The 27,678-nt window shown below is 45.5% G+C and overlaps 1 protein-coding gene across 1 annotated transcript; it reads left to right on the forward strand.

Annotated features, from left to right (window-relative positions):
- The first annotated feature begins 2,160 nt into the window (after positions 1 to 2,160).
- Positions 2,161 to 26,348, forward strand: IDS (iduronate 2-sulfatase). The gene is made up of 9 exons (XM_003939082.4): positions 2,161 to 2,468; positions 3,146 to 3,282; positions 4,027 to 4,204; positions 6,817 to 6,905; positions 8,950 to 9,150; positions 10,736 to 10,906; positions 16,350 to 16,476; positions 19,672 to 19,845; positions 22,258 to 26,348. Exons 1-9 carry the CDS (start codon positions 2,366 to 2,368, stop codon positions 22,728 to 22,730), a joined length of 1,653 nt encoding a protein of 550 aa, XP_003939131.1. The 5' UTR covers positions 2,161 to 2,365; the 3' UTR covers positions 22,731 to 26,348.
- Positions 26,349 to 27,678: the final 1,330 nt, after the last annotated feature.

Here is a 27,678-nt window from a genome sequence, read left to right on the forward strand (position 1 = left end):
ATAATTTTTTAGGGAGGACACTATCTAACACATAACAAGTCAAAAAAGACCAAAAAACATGTAATACAAAGCAAAGGCCCTCTGCCCTATACTTTCCCTCTTCTGTTCTCATTTTAAATGTTTCTACTTTCATTTCTTCTGGTAGATTTTCCCTGTCTCTCTAAATACTGTGGTATTTCTATACTAACTTTCTAATGTCATTTTCAACTTTAGACATTGCTGACTTCTTCCTATGATAGATGAGATCACTTATCCCTTCCTCTTTCTATGTGCATACACATTTTTAACCTTGAATTTTGGAAATAAACCCCAGGTGCTCATCAATGAACTTCATTGGTAATCAACTCATGGAAAATTTTGTTTCATCTCTCCCTACCATTTTCCCTTCTCCTTTTTTTTTTTTTTTTTTTAGACAGATTTTCACTCTATCGCCCAGGCTGGTCTCGACTCACAGCAACCTCCACCTCCTGGGTTCAAGCGAGCAATTCTTTTGCCTCAGCAGATTAGCTGGGACTACAGGTGCACACCACCACGGCCAGCTGATTTTTGTATTTTTTTTTTTAGTAGAGACAGGTTTCACTATATTGGCCAGGCTGGTCTCGAACTTCTGACTTCATGATCCTCCCACCTTGGCCTCCCAAAGTGCTGGGATTACAGGTGTGAGCTGCCGCACCTGGCACCCCCCTTCTCCTTTTAATATGTAGATTTATTGCTATTTTTAAGTTTTCTATTGGTTACTTTCGTATCTTTAATATCCATAAATCTGTATTTCTCCTTCTATGAACTGAAGACAACAACTATTGATACAATTTTTTTTACTTTGTGATCAGGATATTAATGTGTCTACACTTCCTACCATCTCCCTTCCTCCTTCCAGCTTTCTGTCAAGTGTTGTTCCAGGTCAGGTTCCCAAGGAAGCCGACTAAGATGGAGAGTAATGTACAGGAAGTTTCTTAGGGAGTACTCTTAGGATTAACACCTGTGGAAGGGGAGGATCGGGGAGGGGAGGAAAGAAATCAGAATTCAGCAAATGGAGAAAGTAGGCAGTCTCAAAAAAAGGCTTCAGCTAACCCCACAGGGAGCTCTGAGGCTGGTGTGGCCTTTCAGAGATGTCCCAAGTTGGGGTAAGAAGCTGGACCTCTATACTTTCAAGTTGAATCATTGATGTGGGCTTCCTGAGAACAGGGGTGACCTTCGTTGAGGGGCCTATCTTTTTCTAAAACAATTTCTGAGGAGGGATAACGACAGCTAACAGCTCTCCAGCCAGCTAGGGAAACAGAATTTTTGGTCTTGAAGGGAGATCTGAGCAGTGCATTACAGCACCATCACGTCTGTATTTGTACCTTCCCATTGCCCACTGTTGTTTAGTCATAATTAAGTCATCTGGACTTTGTTATAGATTGATTCTCGAAGCTGAAAATCTGTGTTTGCAGTATTAGGATGGTATAATAGTATTCAATACAGTACAGTGTAGGGCTAGGATTCCATCTCCACAATTGCTGCTCTCTCTCTTTGGCGCACCCTTCTTGCAGATCTCAACGCGGCTTGCTCCCTCACTTCCTTCAAAATTTTATTTAAACGTCACTTCACTAGTGAGGCCCCGCCTGGCCACCGCATAGAAAACAAGCATGCCCCCGTACCCACGCTTTATTTTTCTCCAGATCGCGTATGCCCACCGACATTCTATATGCTATTTTTTTTATTTATTGTTTTAAGCTCCACCAAGGCAGGGACATACAGCCCCAGTGCCACCAACAGCGCCTGTTATACATATTTGTGATGCTTAATAAGAATTAGTTGAAGAAATGAATAGGAAAGAGAGTCCTTTTAGATGGAGGAAGAGACTTTCTCAAACCGCCTCATCGAAGGAGTATGGTATTGGGCCTGGAATGCAAGAAGTGTGTCTTTTATAAGGATAAGAGAGAAGAGCAGGGCTTCCAAGTGAAAGGCATAGCACAAGCGAAGGCAAAAAGACGGGTAACTGCTAGTTATTAAGGGCAGTGACTGAATCGCAATACCCTCAAGCAGTTCTCCACCTAGGGGCCTACGGGCTGCTGAGTCTGCGAAAGTGGCAAAGCAGCCGGCCCGCCCCCGCTCTGCGCCCGTCCCTCGGCCACGCCCATTGCCGCAGGATGACGCACCCCCCCAAGGCCCCGCCCCCGAGGGGAGGGACGCGGGGAAGAGACGCACAGACGCACTTCAGCTGCGGCCAGCGCCCGGGCCTTTAGGCCCGGGCGGCGGCTGCGTTGCGCAGTCTTCATGGGTTCCCGACGTGGAGGCCTCTGTGGCTGCTGCGGCGGCTGCTAACCGCGCCGCCTGCTGCAGCCTGTCACCACCGCTCCGGAGCGGTCGATTCGAAGCCGAAATGCCACCACCCCGGACCGGCCTATGCCTTCTCTTGCTCGGTCTGGTCCTGGGCTCCGTCTGCGTCACCCTGGGATCCCAGGCACAGGCCAACTCGACCACAGGTGACACTCATGCCCCCTCTGCCATTTCGTCTCCATCCATCCTTCCTTCCTTGTTTATATCCATTCTTTTTACTCTCTCTCCCTCCTACCATTCCTTTCATCCATCCATCATTCCTTCCCTCCCTCCATTTTTCACTCCTTCCTTCCCTCAATCCCTCCCTTCTCTCCTTCCATCCCTCCCTTCCCTCCTTCCATCTGTTCATCCATCCTCCTCCTGTCCCACCATACTTCTCTTCCTCTTTCCCTTCATCTTTTCCCCCTCTCCTTTCCTTCTTCCATTAGTTTATCCTTCCTTTTTACCTTCTACCCATTCATATTTCTCTCTTCTCCCCACCTCTCCATCTTTTCTTCCTTCAGCCATTCATCTTTTCCTCCTATTCCTCTATCCAACCATCTGTCCTTCCCTCCATACATCATTCTCTTTCTTCCTAAATTTCTTTCCTTTCCATCGTCTTTCATTCACTATCTCACTCCCTCACCCAGGTTTGAGGCCATGGCCAAAGCCTAACCCTGCCACCCAGGACTCAGGCTTCCTCCTGGAGCCCCACTCCCACCCCTGCAGAGGCACAGCTCCCTCCCTGGCTGGGCTGTTCAGGGGCAGGGTCCAGCCTTGGGCCTCTTAGTACCCTGGTGGTGTCAGTGCAGGTGCCTCACCAAAGCCTCTCCCTCCTGTGTAGATGCTCTCAATGTTCTTCTCATCATTGTGGATGACCTGCGCCCCTCCCTGGGATGTTATGGGGATAAGCTGGTGAGGTCCCCAAATATTGACCAACTGGCATCCCACAGCCTCCTCTTCCAGAATGCCTTTGTGCAGGTATGTCTGAGAACCTCTAGATGTGGATGTGTGCCTCTTCATGTGCTGACGGTTGGGGAGGTTCGGCTATTGTTAGATGGCGAGGATTGTGTGGGACATCTTGTTAGAGGGAAGCATAGTCTGGAAAATGGTGGTTGAGAACATCTGGTTGTCCACTCACGGGAAAGCTTGACCTACAAGGGTGGCTTTCTCCTTGGGTGGAAGGTGTGCCCTGGCTGTAATGTGCTCACGGTAGCCCTGGCCAGCTTTCTCCCAGAACAGGGGCTTGCCTGGTGCTCAGAAGGAAGGGGTGCTGCTGAAGGCCACCTACAGGTCTTCCAACCCAGCCTCAGGTGAGAGCCAGACACGGTGGCTCTGCTCCCTAAACCCTGTCATGAGTCTGCCCCCAGCAACACTGGCCACTCTGTTCCTGTGGAAGCCATTGTGTAGGACGATGAAAGCCTGGGGAGGCCATTGTGTAGGACGATAAAAGCCTGGGGAGGTCATTGCGTAGGAGGATGCAAGCATCTGCTGGGTTGAGGGGCTGATTGCTTCCCTTTCTCTCTCTGGGAAGACTCCGTCTGTTGCCTAGGTAACGCCCAAATCCCAGTGGCTGGTTTGAGAGCTGCATGACTCAGCTACCAAGCTGTTTGCCAGGGGACTCAGGAGGGTGGTTGCTTGGTTACCTAAGAGGTGGCAGACTTATTTTGTTGTGACAATGTTTACCTCTGCTTCACGTTTACCTCTGCTTCTGCTCCCTAACAGCAAGCAGTGTGTGCCCCGAGCCGTGTGTCCTTCCTCACTGGCAGGAGACCTGACACCACCCGCCTGTACGACTTCAACTCCTACTGGAGGGTACACGCTGGAAACTTCTCCACCATCCCCCAGTACTTCAAAGACAATGGCTATGTAACCATGTCGGTGGGAAAAGTCTTTCATCCTGGTACTGCTCCATGTCTGTAGTCTGGCTTCTCTTGTTTCATGGTGCCTGAATCTGGGAATCCCCTCCTGGGCGTGGGGCTGTCTTTGCAGAGCCTCTTCTGGCCGGGCAAGTGCCCCGCTATTCAGTGCTTTCTTTCTAAAAAACCGACAATTTGGCTTCATGTTCTCACCCGAAGTGAAAAAGGATAGAAAGAACTTTGCTTCCTTTCATAAACCACCGAGGGTGTGCTGTTAGGTCCTTCAGCTCCTGGGGTGGTAGGAAAGATGCCGGTAGGGGAGGTGGCAGTGTTGAGTGCAGCCCAGCTCAGAGCCCCACCCGCTTCCCTGCAGGGTACCTTTCAGTAAACCTAGGGGTGGGGTGAAGACACCTGAGGGCCTCCCATGTGGCCATCGATGCTGACTTGATGCCCAGTGAGGGGGCTGTGCTTAGGCGGGGGCTGCTGCCCACTCTGGAAATTAGGTCACAAAAATGAGTGTAATCTGGTACCCAGGATGTATAGGGTGCCAGAGACTTACATTCCTGACCTCGAATGCTGCCTGATAAACTGGCTCTCTTTAATGCCAATATGGGGATAGTGAGAAGCAAACAAACTTTAAAACTTTTTGTTTATAGAAGTAATACATGAGAATTTGAGGAAAAAAAATGGAGAAAAAAGTATTGGAAGACAAGAGCCCCATAAAGACGATGATGCTTATCATTTGGGATGATGATTTGAATGTTTTCAGTAGCTTTTGCTGAGCTCAATGGTTCACTGGCAGGCGTGGTAGCCTTCTACTGGAACTTAGCTGGCCAGCCCAGGTTGAGACTCACATTTAGCTCTACTAAGTCAGGCCAGTTTTGGAGTTGAACCTGTCAGGAGTCCTATTGCACAGTCAAAAGCCCAGTGTCAGGAGAACTTTCTGCAGTCTGGTGTTCTCATTACCACACCCTTTGCCTGAGTGTGGCTGGAGGGCAGTGATGATTTTGGAGAGGAGGAAGCACAGCAGAGGGAGGAGACTGTGATTTGGGAGGGGAAGCCAGGCAAGGACTGAGTGATGTTGCTTGACCTCCTCCCTCTTGATGATTCGATTTTGGCATCAGGTTCTAAGAGCCATGTCCCTCCCAGAGAACAAACCTTTCCCTGCAGCCCTTGTGGGAACACATTTTTTGGCTGAGTTTTTGTTCTCAGGACCTTTTTCTGTTAACATTGGGCCTGCTCCAAGATGGCAGTAGCCAGCACTGAGTGCCAGCTATGTGCCAGTTACCATGCTGGCCACTCCTTTCATCCTCCTAACAGCAAGCAAGGTGGGTTTGTTTTTTTTTTTTGAAACGGAGTTTCGCTCCTGTTACCCAGGCTGGAGTGCAATGGCGCGATCTCGGCTCACCGCAACCTCCGCCCCCTGGGTTCAGGCAATTCTCCTGCCTCAGCCTCCTGAGTAGCTGGGATTACAGGCACGTGCCACCATGCCCAGCTAATTTTTTTTTTTGTATTTTTAGTAGAGACGGGGTTTCACTATGTTGATCAGGATGGTCTCGATCTCTTGACCTCGTGATCCACCCGCCTCGGCCTCCCAAAGTGCTGGGATTACAGGCTTGAGCCACCGCGCCCGGCCAAGGTGGGTTTTTATTATCATCATCATTTCCCAAGGAAGATGTGGAGGCCCATGGAAGTCACGTAGTTTCCAGAGGTTGCAGGGATGCTAAGAGGCAACATCAGGATTTGGAGCTGTGGTTATTGGCCTCCTGTGTGCTCTTTCCACTGGGCTTGCTCTGCTCATAGGCCCTCCACACACTGCCCTCTTTCTGTCTATTCCTGCCTCTTCCGGTGCTCCCTATTGGAGTCCCACTGTGTGACTGCTGCTGATGCCCTTTCTTCCGAGGTTCTGCCTGCAATCCCTTCTACTCCTGGCTAACTGCTACAGGCAGCACTTCCCTTCAGATGCCTCACAGGCCTCAGTGGCTCCTAGAAGTCCTCCCTGCCAGTCCTCACGTGACTCACAATAACCTCTGTGATTGGAGGATCCCCCACTTCGCACTTTGATGTTTTTGAAAGCTGGCAGTCCTTCTTTGGTTTCAAGTGCTGTTATATTGTCTTCCCAAATAAACTGTAAGCCACTAAGCTTAAGGGTGGATTTCTGCTTCATGAGTGAACACTTGAACTTAGAGTTCTAAGACATGGTTTTGAGTCCTGGCTCCCTCAACTAATATTTGGTTAGCATCAAGTAAGGCACAGACCTTGCCTAAGCTTCCCTCTCCTTCCCCCATCAGCTACTTGGTGGTGCCGATGCCTCTGCTGTCTCCTTCATAGGGTGGGAGATAGGTTTCAGCATGGGCTGTAAGGAGCTGGTTGATCTTGTCCTTGTGGGTCCCTTCCACAGAGCCTAGCACAAATTATCAGGGCTTAGGGACCAGGAAGTCAGATGCTAAGTTCTCAAATAGAAACTAGAGAATTTGGCTTTAGAGGGGTCTTTTTTCATCTGGCCTAAGGTCCTGATTTTGTAGATGAGGAAACTGAGCCCCAAAGAAGGGGAGGTTCTACTTGCCTATTTGTTTACAGAGTTTTAATTATGGGGAGTGGGGTGTCGAAAGACTTGTCATGTTTTATTTAACAGCTTTTTTTTTTTTCTTTCAAGGTATATCTTCTAACCATAGTGATGATTCTCCATATAGCTGGTCTTTTCCACCTTATCATCCCTCCTCTGAGAAGTACGAAAACACTAAGGTAAGGCTGTGAAAGTGACATTTCTGAAGAGGAACCACTTTTTTCTTTGTCTGTCAAATAAACTACTGGGTATGCTGCATGTTCTGTGCAGCTGGTTATATACCATGAAGTTGTAGGTTTCATTTGTGATAATGTCTTGACAGAGGTAAGTGTTGGGATCTTTAGCATTAGGCCCAACAGGTGTGGTGGCTTCATTTTAGAACCTGGTGGGTACTACTTGTTCTAAAACCTTGGGCGCTAATGTGTCAGATTCATTTAATGGCTCCCTGGTGCTCACTCTGGATGAGGCTGAGAGTTGTAGGAGATGCTGAGACACAGAAGGGAGAAAAGAGGCCTGAGCTCCAGGAGCCTCTGCCCAGAATGGGAGAAAGGCATGCCATGTGTCTGTCTGACCTAATGTGTATGTTCAGCAGGTGAGACTCTGACAGGGGTTTAAAATTTTTAGAGCATTATGAAAATAAGGAAGCCGCAAAGAAAATCTTGATTTGGAAGAATCCCAAATGTATAAATGAAACTAAAACCTGCCTTTAAGAAACTCAGAAAAGCTGCTGGAGAACTGAGAAGTGACTCGTAGTGCTGAGGTTTTAGTAAACAATATGTTGGGAAGGGTGAGGGTTTGGAGGTAAGGTGGAATGTATTGTTCTAAATTCGTGACAGCTTTGCATTTTAGAACACAGTGAAAACTGTGGGCTTTGGCCTTTGGCTTGTGGCTTGAGTAGGGAAGATCCCATCTTAATTCCCTGAAGCCATCTTGCTCCTTTTTAGTGGCCTCACATACAAATGCCCAGTCCCTGCTGTAATTTCCCCCCTTACCTATTTTTTCTCAAAGTGGCTGGTCTGACAACACTAAATCCCCCTTGAGTGCTGCAAATCATGCATATAGATGAACAAGTGGTCTGAGGTGGGTGCTGGGCTGTCTTGCTCAAGGGTGGGGTCAGCAAGGCAGGGCTGTGAAAGAGCAACATTCTTTTTTTTTTTTTTTTTTGAGACTGAGTTTCGTGCTTGTTGCCCAGGCTAGAGTGTAATGGCACAATCTTAGCTCACCACAACCTCAGCCTCCTGGGTTCAAGCAATTCTCCTGCCTCAGCCTCCCAGGTAGCTGGGATTACAGGCATGTGCCACCATAGCCAGCTAATTTTTTGTATTTTTAGTAGAGATGGGGTTTCTCCATGTTGGCCAGGCTGGTCTTGAAGTCTTGACCTCAGACAGTCCACCTGCCTCGGCCTCCCAAAGTGCTGGGATTAGAAGCATGAGCCACTGTGCCTGGCCTTTTATTCCTTTTTATGGCTGCATAATTGTCTATTGTACCACATTCTGTTTATCAGTTCATCACTTGATGGATATTTGGGTTGTTTCTATTTTTTGACTATTAGGAATAATACTGCCATCAACATTTTTGTACAGGTGTTCTTATGGGCATATATTTTTAATTTTGGGGGCATAATAACTATGTTTAACTGTTTGAGGAATTACCAGACTGTTTTTCAAAGTGGCTCCACTATTTTACATTCCCGTCAGCAATGTAAGAGAGTTCTAATTTTTCTGCATCCTCGTCAACACTTGTTATTTTCCATCTTAAAAAATTATAACCATCCTGTTGGGTGTGAAGTAGTTTTGATTTGCATTTCCCTAATTACTGATGATGTTAACCACATTTCCATGTGCAATTGGCCATTGTTATGTCTTCTTTGGAGAAATGTCTATCCAAATCCTTTGCTCATTTTTAACTGGCATGTTTATCTTTTCATTGTTGAATTAGAGATGGGTTTTTTTTTGATAATTAGTCTACTGGGGTTTCTTTTAATTAGTTATGATCTAGAGAAAGAGTATTAATAGCAAGAAACTAAGTGCTAGTGGATTTCTGGCCCCTGCCTGGAAAACAAGCTGCATTTTTCTGTTACAGTTCTACTTCTGATGTCTCTGTTCAGTCTGAATGACTAACATGGGAGGGCTGGTTATGTGAACATTAAATCAGTGTGTATAGCCTTCATGACTTCCATTTCTTGCATTTAAAAAGCTGATGTTATGTATTTTGTTTTGAAAGACATGTCGGGGGCCAGATGGAGAACTCCATGCCAACCTGCTTTGCCCTGTGGATGTGGTGGATGTGCCTGAGGGTACCTTGCCTGACAAACAGAGCACTGAGGAAGCCATACGGTTGTTGAAAAAGATGAAAACATCAGCCAGTCCTTTCTTCCTGGCTGTTGGGTATCATAAGCCACACATTCCCTTCAGATACCCCAAGGTGAAGAGCTGGCTAAGGGCTGATCCAGCATAGCCGCCACAGCTATGTTGTTTGTTGAAGGAGGGATTTGCACAGGGAAGATGGCAACATCCTGCCATCCCCAGGCACCATGGATGCCTGATGGGCACTAGTGTACTCAGTGGGGTGAAGATGGGATTTAGAGGTCAAAGCCAAGAACATGTAAGAATCTTGTACGAAGCGCTTGGCTTTCCATTCCCTCTGCTGGAGGATTTGCTTTCCTTTCCTTGAATTTATTGAGCACATATTGGGTTGGATAGTGAGATCATCGCAGAGAAGTGAATCGGAGCTGGCTGCCAAAGCCTGTAATAAGGGATACCCTTGCAAAACAGTCCCAGGGAAGGTGAAGCCCTCTTTAAAAACTGCCTTTCCCCCTGAGCCTGTCAGGTTAGATCCTCTAAACACAATGCACTGCATTGCTTCTTGGAACCTCGAATCCTGTACTTGCTTGTATGTCATTTAGAGTATATAGTCTTTTCTATTTTAGAATCTTTTTCCATTTTTCCCTATCATGTTTTATGTGGGCCTGAGCATCCCATCCTTTTGACTTTGCAGAGAATGCTCGTCACTTGTAATGAGAATAGAGACCAGCAGTATGCTCTTTGATGCTGCAAGTATCTTGCTTTGATTGGCCCAGGGGATCTTGCCTTCCTAGCAGGGGGTGTCAGCCCCCTTGATAGAAGAAGGCTATGAGGTTCACCTCTCCTGCCTCTTTGCAGAAAACAGTTAACAAAACTGGCTTGGCTGTGATTCTTTGAAAGGCCTGCTTATAAGTCTAGCCCTCGGCTGGCATCTGGAAACTTTGACTTCCGAAGTGTTTCCACTATTCCCGGAATTGGCTTACTATGCTTAAATGTTTAGACAAACATTGTGGTTGATGCTGAACCCCTGGTTTTTTTTTGTTGTTGTTCTGGGAGCCTGGAATTGTGGTATGTTTCAGACAGACTGCCTACCTGACCAGTCCCAAATAAAAACTGGATGATGAAGCTTTAATGAGCTTCCCTAGTTAGCAGCATTTTACATGTATTGTCACACAACTCATTGCTGGGAGAAGTAAGTGTATCCTGTGTGACTTCCCTGGAAGAAGACTTGAAGCTTGTGCCTAGTTTCCTTTAGACTTTGCCTCATGTGCCTTCTTTCTTTGCTGAGTGTGTTTCACTGTGATAAATCATAGCTGTGAGTGAGGCTAAATGCGGAATCCTGTGAGTTCTATTGAATTACTGAACCTGGGGCTGGTTTTGGGATCCAACACCTCACCATACTTTTTCTAGTTGGGCATGAGGTGGGGACGGGAACAGAAGGGCATCTGTTTGTATGAAGGAAGAAAGTGGTTGCTGCTCAATTTGTAGGAAACAGAAGTTGTATATTTCATTGCCATTGGTATCTCATGAGAGTAACTTAAGGCTGCACTGTCCATGTCAGGGACGAATACATGGGGCATGTGAGTGAGCCACCATGTAAATGCATCACAGGCTTAGAGAAAAGGCAGTAGAGACACTACTAGAGCCACAATCTTGTGCTTTTGCCAGAAGAGTGGCAACCTTGTGGCTTTGTGTTTTTCCCCAAGGAATTTCAGAAGTTGTATCCCTTGGAGAACATCACCCTGGCCCCCGATCCTGAGGTCCCTGATGGCCTACCCCCTGTGGCCTACAACCCCTGGATGGACATCAGGCAACGGGAAGACGTCCAAGCCTTAAACATCAGTGTGCCCTATGGCCCAATTCCTGTGGACTTTCAGGTATCAAGGACATAGTTTGGGGATGTATTGAACACTGATGACACAGTGTCATAGGTGAAACCACTCTTCTTAGTAGACACAACTCCATCTATAATGTCTTATTAAGAGCATTCTTTGTGTGAGTTATCGTGCAAAGTGCTGGGGTGGGGTGTCCTATAGGTATTTAGGACACAGGCAAGGCTGGTGGATCAGGACCCTCTCAGCCAGTGTCTTACCTTACAAAGAAGGGAATGTCCAGAGATTTGGTGACTTGTGTGTAGACACAGAGGTGGGGAAGCAATCTGGGTGACCATTCCTAACCCAGGGGGATACTGTTTAATTCAGGTGACAGCTCATTAATCGTAGAGTGATGGGTAACTCCCAAGCTTAGTTTGGTGGTACTTGCAGGTTCTCTCTGTGGGAAAGCCTACCCTGGCTAGTTGTCACTCTCAGGGGATGGCTTGGTGAGCAGGGCCTTTGTGCAGAGGGAACTGGGACCCCATCATGGCCAGCCAGTACCATCTAGCTGTGATGTCTGCCATTCCTTTGCCATGATTTAGGGGCAGAGCAGCCACACAATTAGAATCCTCACATTGACTCATCAGTCACTCTTTCTCCCTGGAGAGAGCAGAATACGTATTGACTAATGTTCTTTCTGGAATATTCCACACAGAACCCTCCCCTTCTCTTCTCGCATGAATGCTGTGGCAGGCAAGCTATAGTGAATGGAAGATGGAAGTGTTTTCAAAGTGTGCTTCCTGGACTACCTGCCTCAGAATTGCTGGGAGGGCTTGTTGGAAATGCAGAGTCTTGGCTCACTCAGATTTACACAATTGGAAACCGGAGGTGTGGAACCTGACCTGACAACGGACATTTCTAAAACAAACAAACAAACAAACAAAAAACACACCAGGTGATTCTGATGCACTCAGAAGTTTAAGAGCCAGCTATAGTGTATTGTTTAAAACGAACACAGAAGAAAACCACCACATACAGATACCCCTTGCTTTATTAGTGACAGTCACTTAAAATGACCCTTCAGAATGGACTATGTGCCAGTAAGGGTGCCGATTCATTTGTGCTGTTGCCGTTAGTCCTCATGGGGACTTAGTGGAGTACCTGCTCTGTCATCTAGGTGAGGAAACTCAAGGCATGAGAGGTGTGCTGACTTGTCTGACAGCACAAAATTAGTGCTGGGTGGAGCTGATTCATCCCCAGGGACTGTAACTCCAAAGTCCTGTGGTTAGATTTGTTGGTTCCCAGCAGTGTGGGTTTTAATTCATGCGCTACCTCACACCAGCTGCCTAACCTCTGCCAAGTCATGTTACCTTCCTGAACCTCCCTGAGTTTTCTGCTCTATAAAACCAAAACAAGATGGATAAAGTTTTTCCATGATAACATCTACTTTGGAGATTTTCAGCATGAACCAAAGAGCGCACATAGAAGTGTGTAGAACCATGTCAGCTGCATGGAGCGGTCTCTTTAAAGTTCTCTTAGTCCCCTCCTTACTTGGTGGATAGCATGACCCAGAGGACCTTGCTGACACATGCACGTGCTTGTGCCATCCCTGTATTCCCCTTGAACTCAGGCCTGCTCACTGTCCTCTTGCAGCTTTGGATGTCTGCATCTAAGCCCATCTCACTGCACTATTGAGCATCTCAGTTCTAGGCCCTCTCCAGCTCCAGCCTTCTAACTCAGCTCCAGAGGAACCAGTGACCTCAGGGGCCACACTCAGGAGTTTGTTGCCTGCTCCTTCTGAGTCACCATACTAACCACAACCTCTTCTAATACCTTCTTGCTCCACCTCATGGGGATCGCCAGAGTGTGGATTTCTGTGTCCGCCTTGTGTCTAGGGCCTGTTGGCTTTGTTGCTTCCCTGAATTACTAAGGCCTGGTAGTAGGTGACTTACTGTTCTTCCCAGGTGCTCAGCTCACCATACTTCTCCATTTATCCTTGCCCCTGTAATACTCTTATCATTAGACAGTCCAGCGACACTCTCCACTCTGCAGTCCAAGTCTTGAAAGCTGCTGGAGGAAATCCATGCCCCCAGGAAGCAGGGAGGCCCTCAGATGCCCCGCCTCCAGTCCCAGCAGCCCAGGCAAACTCTGCTCAGCTCGTCTCACTGGTCCTCTGCAGCTGCTCTGTTTGCTTGACTTCTTCTCTACTCCCTTTCTCCTCCCCTTCATGCCTTTGCCACCCCGTGCCCATTTCTCAGTGGACAGCACCTTTTCTCTTGTAGAAATGGAGGCTGGTGGACAGCTACAGGGAGGGGCTCGAATGGGATGGGATGGATGTGGGTATGCATCCTGGCTGTTACCCTTATCAGCTTTGTGACTCTGGGCAAGTTAGTTAACGTTTCTGAGTCTTGGAGTCCTTAACGTGCTATTCAGAGGATCAGATGCCACCTAGCATGTACTTGGTGAATGGGCTCTAGTCATAATCTCCGTCACCGAGATCTGCAATTTTGTGTGTGCATGTTCTGGGCTTGAGGCTGCTTCCCTAGACTCCCCACACTGTTCCTGCTTCCCACGTCTGCAATCAGAATGAGCAAAGTCTTCTCACCCACCTTTCCTGCAGCCTCTCCATCTGCTCTCATACCTCTCAGTTGCAAAAGTGCCACCCCTATTGCCTGTGCCTGTTTCTTCTTCCCACTCCATCACCTGACCTCCAAGGCAGAACGAGGGCAACTGGGCTGTTCTGGCTGTGTCTGTGGCCTCACTGTCCATTTGTTCTTCATCCTTCTCTACACATGCTTCCGCCTCCCCAACCCATTAAACTCTCTGACCTCAGCACTGACCTTAGTGGCCAATAAAATCCATCTGTGTGAGTCCTGACCTTCCTTGAGCTTCATGTCACTTTCTCACTGTTGGCCAGCTCCACCCCTTCTGGAACTGTTGGCCTCCCAGGCTTCCTTTTTAGACTTCTGGCCCTCCTCTGCTCCAGGCTCCCTGACAGTCTCCTCTTTCTGTGTCTGCCACTTAGGTGCCATTTCCCAGGCCCCTCACTATGTCCTTTCCACCCCTTCTTCCCCAGCTGGGCTCAGTTGAGCCTTGACAGATGACTTCAGAACTATTTCTTCAGCCCAGGCCCCACTCCTGATTTTCAGATATGTGTGTTCACCTGCCTGCAAGAGCCATTCCCAGGCAGATGACCCTGGAGACCTCAGATCCATAGGCTTCCGCATGGCCAGGCCACCACCCCTGCCCTGTCTTTTCTCCTTCCTTCCTCCTCCTCTTGTTCCCCCTGCCCCCACATGCCAGCAAATTGTGTCACCAGCTGAATGTGAAACCTGGAGCCACCTTTGAGTTCCTCAGCACCTCCTCTTGCTCTACTCCCTGCCCCCATGACTACTTGATCCCCCTAAATTCCTCTCACATCCATACAGTCCTCTGGATCCTTCAGCACATGCTTCTGGACCACTTCAGTGGGTCTTGTTTTCTTTTGTTCATTCAGCAAGTGTGGTGGGCACCTCTTACGTACCCAGCAGTGGTTTAGTACCATTTTGTCTAAAGCGTCTGGAATCTGTGTCTGTGTCCTATTGCAGCAGGACTCTTAATAACTTGTAGCCCAGATTACATCAACTTCTTGCCTTGAGAGACCTCAGTGACTCCATTGACCTGGAACTTGGAGTCTCCACTCTCTGGATAGACCCACTTGGTCTGTATTATCTGGCTTGGACCTAACTTTCCAGTCTGCCCTCCCATTTGATTCTCCAGTCACAGGGGCCTACTCATTGGCTCCAAACATGACCTGCTGTGTTACAACTCCACACCGTTGTGTGCACCACAGCCCCAGCTTGGAGCATCTGAGCCCCATTTGTCTGACTGCAGTGCCTCTTGACCAGTGCTAACTCCTCTGTGAAGCCTTCCCTAAAACTCCCAGTCAATTTGAGGGCTTATTCTCCTGTATCAGCTGTGGGCGTCACCGATTATTATGTATTTTTCTGCCTCCATGATCGTGTCCTCACTGGATGGGTGGCTCATTAAGGGTGAGGACCTTGTCTGCTTACTGCTTTACGTCCAGGGGCTAGCATAGGAAGGAGAGAATACCTTTGTATAGGACACAGCCATCCTGACAGGTATCTTTTGTCCCCAGGAGGACCAAAGTTCCACAGGTTTCACACTGAAGACTTCATCTCCCAGAAAGTATAAGTAGACCAGGATTCAGCATAATTCTGCTAGAAGGCTAGATGTAGATCTTTTCTCTTGACTGCAAGTGAGAAGGGGTGGTGAGAAGCTGGTGGATCCAGCTGATAAGGCAGGGGCTGGTCTGAGAAGTCACGTCTCTCTTCTCACCCCTTGTTGGGGTGTAGGATTAATCTTTGTCCTTAGCATTTGTGAACCAAGCTTGGGATGAGAGCCCAGGAGGGACCAGTGACTCATTTATTTCAGGACATGACCTGGCTGTTCCCAAAGTCCCTCTTGGGTTCGGAGACTATGAAAGATGTGCTGCTCTCTGGTCTTTCCCTAACTCTTCTCCTGCCTACTGAGAGTTTATTAGTAAATGACCTCCGCGTAACAGCTATGGTCTATGAAGATAAGCAGTTGTATCCTGCTGTTGGGTTAGAAAGTGATCAGAGGAAAAGGCTTAGTTAGCATTGTTGTTGTGTGTTAATTTATGAATTTTTTTCCCTGAAAAGAGCTGTTGAAGTCCTAACCCCCTGAGTACCTCAGAATGTAACCATATTTGGAATTAGGGTTATTGCAGATGTAATTAGTTGAGATCAGGTCATATTGGAGTAAGGTGGGCTCCTAATCCAGTATGTTCAGTGTCCTTATAAGAAGAGGGGAGAGACACACATGGGAAGAACACATGAAGATGGAGACACAGAGTAATGCAGCTGCAAGCCGAGGAGTGCCACGGACCAAGGGCCACCACCAGCAGCAGGGAGAGGCAAGATTTTTCGACTTAGTGCCTTCAGGGAGAGAATGGCCTCTCAACACCCTGGTCTTGGACTTCTAGCCTCCAGAGCTGGGAGACAATACATTTCTTTTGTTTTCAGCCACCCAGTTTATGATACTTTGTCATGGCAGCCACAAGAGATTAACAGAGCTGAGCTGTATCTTTGTGACCTTTACCAGAGCATGTGTGGGCCTGTGTTTCTAGGACTGAAGGGATTAGTTTCTGTGTACATGTTTATCTCTTGGAGTCCATCAGAATATGTTAAGGAGACAGAAGGGAACAGTAAGTGACACATTAATCCACTGTGATCTGTGCCCTAAAATGAAATCTGATTTGCTTAGAAATTGATCTTATTTTTAGACCTAAAGATGTTGCTGTGACTCTGTGGGCGAAATGATACAGATGGCAGCAAAAGGAGTGTTATGTCTTGACTGAGAAAATCATTAAGGATATCAACTAAGTGGATGGGATTGAGAGAGATGCTCAGGCAAGCATTGTATCTGTATGCCACAGCAATTCAAATTGCAGTCACTCTCATTATTTCATTGTCTTAATTTGCAGCGGAAAATCCGCCAGAGCTACTTTGCCTCTGTGTCATATTTGGATACACAGGTTGGTCACCTCTTGAGTGCTTTGGACGATCTTCACCTGGCCAACAGCACCATCGTTGCATTTACCTCGGATCATGGTAAGCCATTTGAAATTCCCTGGTGACTCAAAGTATCTGAACTTTCCTTTGAAACATCCTTTTCCAAATTGCTATTGCCATAAACATGGGTATGTTCTCTTTTGTGAAACAGTGGTGCCTTGAGTCTGGGATCCTGGGGCATTTTTATGATCAACTTGTTAGTCCTGCTTGAGACCTCTACCTTAGACACTTGAGGAATAGGTGTGGGTGGGCCAGGGAGGGGCTTGTAGAAATTTTTTTTTTTTCTTGGTGAATGCAGCAAGAACCCTCCATTTGTGTGGCAGAGCTCTTATAACCCCCAATTTTAACCTGGAGGGTTTGGAGAATTTTAGTTTGCATGGAGACGATCCGGAACAATCCTGGCAGAGCCCAGCAAGCTCTTCAGGCCTGGCTCCAGCCGTCCCACCCCTATTCCCACTGTCTTCTCTACCGAGAGCCTAGGCTTTTCATGTCTTTATCTCCTTTAAGGCTGTTTCCTTCTTTTCCAAAATGGAACTATCTTTTTAAAAGCATTTTTTAAAATTCTTCCACACTCCAAGAGTAGAGAATAAAACAGCAGCTCCCCGGTTTCCCACTCACATAGTCTTGTTCCTCTTATCTTCACCCACTTCCCCATCTCCCAATTGTTCTGAAGCAAATCCCAGATGGTTCCATTTTCTGATCACTCTCTCTGAAAAACATTGCCTCTTTTGAAGGATAACCATAATACTGTTATCATACTTAGAAAAAGAAAAAATAATTCTTTCATTTCATCAAATTCAAAATAGGATACCAGTAAATCATAACATGCTTATCATAAAAAGAAAAAAGGAGACAGATCATATAATCCAGGTCAGCACATCTTGCCCTTTTCTCCCACCTGCTCAACGCTAACAGATGCCAATGGATTAGGGCTCCATCTACCAGCCTTCAGTCGTGCACTTATGCACACAGGGATATGCATTATACATGTGTATGTTTGTAACATGTATATCACTGGGTGTACTGTTAACATTCCCTGGTTTTGTACACTTAATGTCATAGACAATCTCTGTATCATTTCTCAGAAACCTACTTTTTCCTTGTAAAGGTCTACAGTATTTTATTATATATAGAGGTGGCATAATTTTTCACATATTCCTGATGATCTGCCATCTGCTTCTGACCCCTCAGTGCTCAGTTTCCTTTTCTCCATGAACAGACTCTAGTTGTGAGGCAGCTGCCGTAGATTACAAATAGCCCACCTCAGAGTCCCCTCCTGGGACATACTCCATCAGAACTGCCTGGGAGCTAGTAAAACATGCTGGTTTCTGCACGTGGTCTCAGAAGCTTGCACTTCTGAGCATGGGAAAATGCACTTTCAAGTGTCTCAAGTGGTCTGGCCACCTCTCCTCAAGCTCGCCATTCCCTGGGCCTCCCTGTGTTGCCACGTCCTCATCTCGGGCCTCTGGGGCAGGAGCCAGAAACCTCCTGAGCTGCCTGTCAAGGTCATTGGGCTCTTGTTCCTCCTGATCTCAAGATGGATCCTTGGGGCCCACACAGGCACATGTTCTCCTTAGCCAGAGTTTCCCCTGTATTTGCTCCTGGCTGCAGCAGCACAGGCTGAGGCCCAGCACGAGATAAGTCAATGCAATCTTGCAGTCAGGCAGTTCACAGCTATTTCTGCAGCATGTGCCATGTGCTAGGCTCTGTGCCGGGCCTGGGGGCCACCTCTACCTGGTGCAGGGCAGCTCACAATAGCTGACAGAGGCCGAGGTCTGCCTGCCAGTATTCAGAGTGCCAAAGAGTGCCCGACTCCTGTACCTTCAGAGCCTCCACGGGTGCCCCAGTCAGACTTCTGGGGATAGATTCCTGAGGTCCCACTGCTGGGGTCCCTCACTTTGCCATCCTGCAGGTTCCTCAATCCTCGACCTTTTAGATTCCCGCCACACTGACTCTAAAAGGGACAACGTGACCTCTAAGCTGGTGCCCTAGGAGCCTGCCTACAGCCTACCCGTTCATCAGCCCTGGTGGGTCAAGGCTGCCTCATCCTCCCGGAGAGAGTGGAGAGGTCGAGAAGTGGGGCTACTCCTAGGCCCACAGGGCTGACTGACTGGGGTGGGGGGAACTCCCTCTCTCCCTGAGCTCCACTGAGCTATCTGAAAATTCCCACTGCAGTCCCCAATACTGACAGCCAGAGAGAGGAAGTGTTCACCACAATCACTGGGCATCTCTGACGGGTATCAAGTCTGCTTTGATTATTGATTGGTAGGTAAGAGCTTCCTCTCGACTTGGGGTCTTCTTAGGAGAGCACTGTCAACTCAGAACAGGTTTTAACGCTGTTCGGGAGACCACAGACCCTGGGAGGCTGGGACACCATTTGCAGCCCCAGCGTCATCTGTTACGTAGAGCCAGCAAGGTCTCATGCTGCACGGTATATTTCAACACTTTCTCTAATTTACCCTTGGCAGCCATTGGTATGTTTGGTTATTTTTACAACACTACTCAGTGTCCAATTTCTGTCATGCACATTTTTTGTATCAAAAAGGGTGCTGTAACTTTAAAAGACTGGTCATTTCCAACTTGGAGTATTCAAACCATCTTTTGTAAGGGATGTTTCAAATAGGCCGGAAGGATTGTTTTCAATTGGGGTTAAGGATCTGGAATCAGAGGTTTTGGTTTACTTTATCTATGGTATGTCTTAAAAATCAACCAGGATGTCCTTGGCTGTTTTGAATTTGATGATTGTGTTGCAGTTCCGCAGCTCAGTTTTAGGTGGCACATACCCGAAACTGAAAACTTGACCTCTTAGGGAAGGAGTCAAAGATCGGTAAGTACAGGACAGGGCAGTGGTGACACTACAGATTTCAGGGTTCCCACCCGGTCAAGAATGAGTGTGTCTCAGCAGCGGGGGCATATCTGCGTGGGGACCACCTCGGAGACCAACATTACGCATTTGTTGCTAGTAGTGTGTTCAGATATTTGGGTTTGGGAATTTAATTATGTTTTCTTTTTTTAAAGTTTCCTCATTGAGGACAAATAGCTGACTTTGAATAAAGCAGCATTCAGCTGAGATCACACTTTCTGTGGTAAATCCAAGTGAATTTTTTTTCTTCTAGGTGATGAGTTTCTACTCCCTCTGGTTTTTACAACAGGAAGTGAAATGGTTTCTAAAATAAACAAGCTGTGGTATGATGATTATTCATTTTCTATGATTCTGTGCTTTTTATGAACTAGGGTGGGCTCTAGGTGAGCACGGAGAATGGGCCAAATACAGCAATTTTGATGTTGCTACCCGTGTTCCGCTCATGTTCTACGTTCCTGGAAGGACAGCTTCACTTCCGGAGACAGGCGAGAAGCTTTTCCCTTATGTCGACCCTTTTCATTCCGCCTCAGAGCTGATGGAGCCAGGTATCAAATATGCTGAAATGATTGTGCTTGACAGCAAGAGTGCCTTTACTTTATATGTGAACCACTTTATTGACTCACAGGCTGAGGGGTTACACAGACCCCCCTTCCTGCCTTGTGTTGGAATTTCTTCTCAACATTTTGTGGTCAGCACATGCTTCCTGAGCATCTCTCATGCTCTGGGTGAGGAAAGAGTGACAGAACTAGAACTGACAAGTATGGCCCCTGTCCACAAGGAGCCTTGTGGGGTGATGATGGACAAAGGATCAGGTGCATCCCCAAGATGGGGAGGGCTGTAGTACAGCTTACAGGAGTCTGCTCCAGAGCTTAGAGGAAGGGGCTGCCCCCATAACGGATGAATAGAATCCTTTTCCTGGCTACACCCTTTTGGTAGGGACTCAGCCTTCTTTGTGGGGGGTACATTTTCCATTTTGACAGCTCATCAATTTGGTGAACCACTGGATCTGTGAAATCTGCTAGGTGATTCTACCCTGCCCTCCCCAGCAGTGAAGGACAAGTTTCCTTTGACTTCCATGTGCCAGTCCTTCAAAGCTTTGAAAACAGCAGTGACGACCTCTGCCCCATCCCTCCACCAATACTTTCTCTTCTCCAGGCTGGAATCCCCAGTCCTTCACCTATTTGTCACAAGGTAGTATTTAGACCCGTGGTTGTCCTGGTCTCCGTCTCCCAAAAAGTTTCAGTTTGAGAAAGCACTTCCAGAATATCACTTGGACCAGATACCCTTCCTGGATGGTGTGGGCAACCTGTGTGAGTTCTTGTGAGTTCTATGCTGACTCGATCTTCCCAGTGCATTTCAGAGACAAGCTGTGTACTATCTCTGAAATAATGTATGACGTTTGCTCTTTTTGGAGTGCCTCTTCTATGAACCACGCTAAACCAGGTTGCCCCCTTTCTGGACTTAGGCATTTAATCCATCCTTAACATCTAAATCCTGTACTGTGTATTGATTCCTATTTAAATTTGTCTTGGTTCTGGACCATCATTCTGGCCTTCTGGATCTTTCTGAACTTGCTTTGTACTACCCAATTTTACTTTCTGCACAGTTGATTTGTGTGCACTGCATGCCCCTGCCTTCTTTCATGTCGTTGATAGAAAGGTTAACAATTTCAAGGCATGATGTCAGCCCTTTGTTTGCTGGGAAAGATCTTCTGATTGGTTGAGAATCTTTTCTACAACTTTTTTTGGGAAGTGTTCAGCAATTTAGAAAGTTGTGTAACTGTACTGCCTTTCGGTTTATTTCCAAATTTTATCTCTAGCCTGTATCTTTTCCCTGAACTTCAGACTTTTGTTTCCAACAGCCTTTCCCGCTTGGCCAGTCTAACATGTCCAGAGCTACACTTCACATCTTGCATCTTCAGCCTTTCCCTCAACACTCTTCTTGTCCTCAAGAAATGGGACTTGTGACTCATGCCAACAATATCCTGGAATCATCTCAAACCCTGTTTTTCTCTTACTCCGTACGCAATAGTCAGTCTGTGAGCAAGCCAGTGACTCCATTCAGACTCTGTGTGTACCACTTCCCACCACTTCCCCTGCCACCGCCTTGGTCCAGACTGCCGCCATCTTGTGCTGACGTACTGTAACAGCTTGCTAAATGGTCTGCTTGCTTGTGCCCTCGATCCCCTTTAGGTTTTCCACCTCAGAGCAGCCACAGTGATCCCATTAAAACCCAAGTCAAGTCATGTCACAGCCCGGCACCGGAGCCTCTTATGTTTCTTTCTCGGTCTGGGTAGAAGTCGTCACAGTGGCCTTCCGTGTTCTGGCTCCATTATCTCCCTGACCTCATCTTTTTATAAGTATCCAAGCCAGGTGTCTTATACAGCGTCCCACAGCCTGGATTCCTCCCACATGACTGCATTCAGGGTAAACATTTTTGACACGTGTACTACATAGGCTGTTGTATTCTCCCATCGTATCACATTGGGGGACACTTCATGGCTAAGATGGTAAATTTTTTGGTGTGTGTATTTGACCATAATAAAAAGAAAAGATGAATCTAATGCAGATATCCAGAGGGGAGTAATGTGTGGGGTGATCCTGTGAATTCAGAATATTCTGTTTCTCAACATACTTTTGTACCCAGTGGTTTTAGCCTTAATTGATGATCCTTGCCTGAATCAGTTACGACATTGGTGGTTCCAAAATTCAGGTTGTTTTTAAAAATGCCAGCACGCCGTTGGGACCTTAATTTTGCATCCTGCTATTTGATTGGATGAGTAGTCAATGCAGGGTAAGGTGCTGAGGTGGTGGTGTTTCTAAACATCTGTTGTTTAAGGTAAATGTAAATTAAAAAAAGAAAGCATGTGGTGCCCAGATAGTTTCTTTACTGATCCTGGCTGGCCAGGGCATGCTTTTATAATGTGACCCATTCCGCTCTGTCACTTCTTGTTTCAGGCAGGCAATCCACGGACCTTGTGGAACTCGTGTCTCTTTTTCCCACGCTGGCTGGACTTGCAGGACTGCAGGTTCCACCTCGCTGCCCAGTTCCTTCATTTCACATTGAGCTGTGCAGAGAAGGCAAGAACCTTCTGAAGCATTTTCGATTCCATGGCTTGGAAGAGGATCCATACCTCCCTGGTAATCCCCGTGAACTGATTGCCTATAGCCAGTATCCCCGGCCTGCAGACTTCCCTCAGCAGAATTCTGACAAGCCGAGTTTAAAATATATAAAGATCATGGGTTATTCCATACGCACCGTAGACTATAGGTATACTGTGTGGGTTGGCTTCAATCCTGATGAATTTCTGGCTAACTTTTCTGACATCCATGCAGGGGAACTGTATTTTGTGGATTCTGACCCACTGCAGGATCACAATATGTATAATGATTCCCAAGGTGGAGAACTTTTCCAGTCGTTGATGCCTTGAGTTTTGCCAACCATGGATGGCAAATGTAATGTGCTCCCTTCCAGCTGGTGAGAGGAGCAGTTAGAGCTGGTTGTTTTGTGATTACCCATAATATTGGAAGCAGCCTGAGAGCTAGTTAATCCAAACATGCATGAAGAATTTGGCCTGACAATATGTAACAACCAAACCTTTTCATTTAGTCTTTATTAATTTATGCTTGGCAATTGGACCAGTTTTTTAAAAAAAATTCCCTCTTTTTAAAACAGTTACAGCTTATTTATTGAATAAATACAAAGTAAACAAACTCAAATTATGTCATTTATACCTTTGAATACCAAGACCATATGTAATAACCAAACATAGCATTCTACACAAAGAATACTTTGATTATTTGTGGAATTGACTGCATTTCAAAAAGTAACCATATGTCAAACTAGGCACCAAAATAAGTTCCTGATTATTTTATTTATAATTTAATAATAAATCTTATGTAGCCCAATATATTCAAAATATTATGTTAACATGTAATCCATGTTTCTTTTTCAAATCTAAAGTTAAAACAATACCAGAAGCCAATGTCTTAAAGTCTGTCTTTTATTTTTGTTTTTAAGACCATGGGGCTTCAAAATGTACAGATAAAATGTGTATGAAGTAATTAATGTAGAATTTGTACATCAAATAATAAATAATGCTCAATAAACTATAGAGATATGAGATGTGTAGGAAATTTGGTTAAACTTTTTTCAGATACTTTCTGGCCCAAATAATAATTTGTTAGCAAATAATATGACCCTTGAACTCAATGGCCATCTATTAAAAGACTGTTGTTCACAGTGGAAAACATTTGAAGATATAACTATATCCATGGGTGGAATGAGTCACTCAAAACAGTATTCTTCTTTAGGGATGGTTGATTGCAGATGTGTTTATTCTGGAGGCAGAAAATATCCTACTTTTAATTGCTTATTTAAGAAAACATTAAATTCTAAATTATTTTGAGGACTGTTAGACTTTTCATTAGTATAATATTTGGTCATTTTCAACCTGTCAGAATGTAGTTCTATATTCTCTAAATATGAAAGCATCCAGAAAGGCCAGTGGTAGTAAAAAGCTTAGTGTATATAATCTTAAAAGAGATGGAATATTTACAATTCATTAACATGTTTAAGCTTATCAGGAGTCATCGGAAGTGTCAACAGCTTTCTAAATAAATATTAAATATCTAATGTCCTGTAGTGAAGGAGTAATTTTTAGTAATTTTCTCTTTACAGAGTCTTCAGTGTTTCCAGGTAAATGTGGGTGAAACAAAATACAGCAAACTATATTAGGTTACTGCAGTGTATTAATTGTTACCAAAAATGACAAGATATTATATTAAATCAGTAAATTTTAGAATTTTAAAATTAATTAGCCTATAATAGAGGTATACATGGTAACACAGTGATCTTCTAAGCAGTTAGGTGACTGACTATTCTGGCAACAATTTCTTCATGACTGAAGGGCCCTGTTCATCTCCTGATCCTGAAGCTTGTGTCTCTTTTGGAAGCCTCGACTTTCTTTGGTCGATGGTTTCCCTCAGCTTTTTCTTTGTTGTTCTTCATCCTCGTGATTGCTATCATCCTGTTCAGTGTGACTTTTGACATATTTCAGTGCATTCGTCTTTATCGCCTACTCCATAGTTCCTTACCTTGGCTTGGCTTAGAGAAACCATATCTTTGTGGCTTCATATAACCTTTCCCCAACCCCACTGAGCTGTACATAACTTTTTATTGGTCTTCCAGTTACTTTATTTGTACAAATCTCTGTTTCATTTGAGGAGGGGTTCTTTTGTATGGTTTAGCTGACAGCAGAACTAGAGACATTTTGAATGGCCATCGTTCAGTGGCTTACAAACATGAGGGAGCATCAGAACTACTTTTTTGAGGGGCTTGTTAAAACCCAGTATGTATGAGGCCAGACATGGTGGCTCATACTTGTAATCTCAGCACTTTGGGAGGCCGAGGTAGTTGGATCATTTGAGGTCAGGAGTTTGAGACCAGCCTGGCCAACATGGTGAAACCCTGTCCCTACTAAAAATACAAAAATTAGCTGGGCATGGTGGCACACGCCTGTAATCCCAGCTACTTGGGAGGCCCATGCAGGAGAATCGCTTGAACCAGGAGGTGGAGGTTGCAGTGAACCAAGATCATGCCACTGCATTCCAGCCTTGGTGACACAGTGGGACTCCGTGATTTTCTTTGGAGACTCCTAGATTTTCTTTGGATTTGAACTGAATTTGTTGACTCCTGGCAAGTTCCTCCTATGAGCTGTTTCTTTACCCTTCATTTTCCCCACAAAGACTTACCTGGAGGTGAGCAAAGTATGTTTGGTATGGAAGTCACTAAGGCAGTCAGCCCCTTCCTCCCCACTTCCATTACCATCTTCTCAGTCCTTTTCCCTTTCTTTCCAAGTAGTTGACCCACCCCTCCTCTTTCCTCCCCTGTCCCTAAAAGAATCCATGTGTCTTCCTAAAATCTCTCTTTGATCCTATCCTTTAATAACACCGTCAGTGCCTACTACTGGGTCTAGACAGACCTCTGCTGAGCAGTCAGAGTCTTCCCTGACTCCACAATGCCCCTTTCCTTGGCCGACCAGTGTGACAACTGGTCCCCACCTTTCCCTTGCCTATCCCTGCCTCCCTCCTACTAGGTTGTCCCTTCCTTCTCTTCACCCATTCATTCATGACCATTCTTCACTACCGGGCTTCCCCTCCAGCCCTTCCAAAGGAGGCTGAGGTTTTTGTGACTCTCTAGACTGTATTGTGGGATGGAATGAATGTTGCTAGAGAATGTTGTGTTCACTTTACTTTAAATAAGTATTTCTTTCCTAATTATAAAATTGATGTGTCAGTTATGGAAAAATTAAAAAATAGAAATGCAGGACAAATACATGAATATTGTCAGTAAATATCTTGTCTTTTTTGGGGGTGTGAATTTTTTGCGTTGTGATCATATTGTGTTCTTTATCATGCAATTTATGTTCTTTTTTCACTATTACATGTGTTTATTACAGATTTTCACAAAGATACTTTATATTGCTGGTAATACATTTTATTGTGTAGTCTTAACAATTTACTTAACTTTCTTTCAGTTATTAGAAATTTAGGTATTTCCAGATTTTCCGTATTGTAAATAATGCCGAGTTGCTCAATTTTGTGAAGAAAATGTTTTTGTGTATTTCAGTTTATTCTCTTAGTATAGTCTCTCAGTGCCAAGTTGTCAAAACATCTCTCTTTTGCTTCTCTTCCTGCTCTCTTGCTGCCTTAGTGGGTAGTAAACTGAAATATAAAGTAAGCATGCATACAAATAAAGAAACAAAAATAAGTACCCTGATGGTAATAGGTGAAAGTGGTAACCTGTTTTAACTTCTCATTCTTTGAGTATTAGTGACCTTGATCATAGTTCTCTTTGTACGATGGTTGGGCATTTGTATTTCCATTTGTGTGAAATTGCCTTTAAATTTTGGTTATGGGTTTCACATTTTAATGTAATCAAACAAATTGATCTTTTCCTGTGTGATAGTTTTTTCTGTATCTTTTCCTGTTATACACACAGACCCCTTCCCATCTGGAGATTGAATAAATATTCATTTTTCTTTGCATTGTTTGTGGTTTGATCTTATAGTTACTGTGTCTCTCCACCCTATTATCAGAGTAACAAATGCTTCTTGCATAAAATCTGGAACATGTGAAAAATGAAGATGAAAAGCCCACCATTTGAGACATAGCCACTGTCGAGATTGGTGTATTTCCTTTCACTCTTTTACCTGCCTACAGACATATACGCAGATGTGGACATACTTAGCTTTACATAGCTGCAGTCTACTCGTATATTCTGTATCTTGCTTTTTTGATCTAACATAAAAGCAAGATATGGTTAGCTTGTTTTTTTTTTATGTTATTGACAGTTCTTGGTTAACAGCTGTAATGGCTGCACAGCTCTGCTTCATTCATCTTTGTTTTTTTTTTTTTTTTTTTTTTTTTTTTTTTTTGGGCCACCTTCTCCTTATCCATTCATCTACCAATGGCCACTTGAGTAGTTTCTACCTTTTGGCTCTTGCAATAATGCTACTGTCAACAAGGATGTACAAATATTTGTTCAAGTCCCTACTCTTAATTGTTTTGGGTATACACCCAGCCTGCCGTGCTCTTGAATTACTTAAAATGTTGGGGTTTGTGCTGGGAGGTAAGCCAGGTGACTCTGGAGCAGCCTGACCTTGGCTACAGAGGGAAACTGACTGTTCTCTCTCTGCCTAATCTTACTGCCGTCTGTCAGGTTTCCAAGCTGTTCATCCCTGACTGTGTGAAGGACTTTGGGTATAAACTACCAAATAGAGGCTCAGCTCCTTTACCTTTCCCAAGTCCATCCTGCATGTTAGAGCTCTTCAAAGGAATCTCTTGAATTCTGGCCTGGGATTTGGGGTTAAACTAGAACCCAGATTCTCCCTTTGGCATCTACCATTGTCCCTTTGGGTCTTAGGGATAGCCCGTTGTGGTGGAACCTGCCATCAGCCTCACTGCACTCAGTGGCCCTTGGTTCTCCAGAACAGTTTCTCTCTTCTGCACATGAGAACTTGAACCAGGGAGGATTGTCATTAATTGGTGCCTTCATAACACCTATCATTTGGCCATCATGAGCTAGAGTTCTCACTGCTCTTGGGTCTTGCCTTTCCACTTGTTACTGAAAGCTCCTGTTGGTGTCTCTGTCCGCCAACTCACCTGATGGGGCTTTCCTCTGAGTGATAAAACACAGTCTGATGTGGAGAGCCCACACTCAAGGGTTTTCTTTGGGGTCAGAGTTTCCTTGCTGTTACTCCAGGTCCTGCCTGAGATCACTGTCATGTGTGATGCTAATCACCAAAGAATGCCCTTGTTTGATTCTGGATTCTAGGTGATAGTCCGTTTCCTCTGATGGCGGAAGAGTTTGAGTGG

This window comes from Saimiri boliviensis, chromosome X (assembly GCF_048565385.1).
Source record: "Saimiri boliviensis isolate mSaiBol1 chromosome X, mSaiBol1.pri, whole genome shotgun sequence".
Taxonomy (NCBI): Eukaryota; Metazoa; Chordata; class Mammalia; order Primates; family Cebidae; genus Saimiri; species Saimiri boliviensis.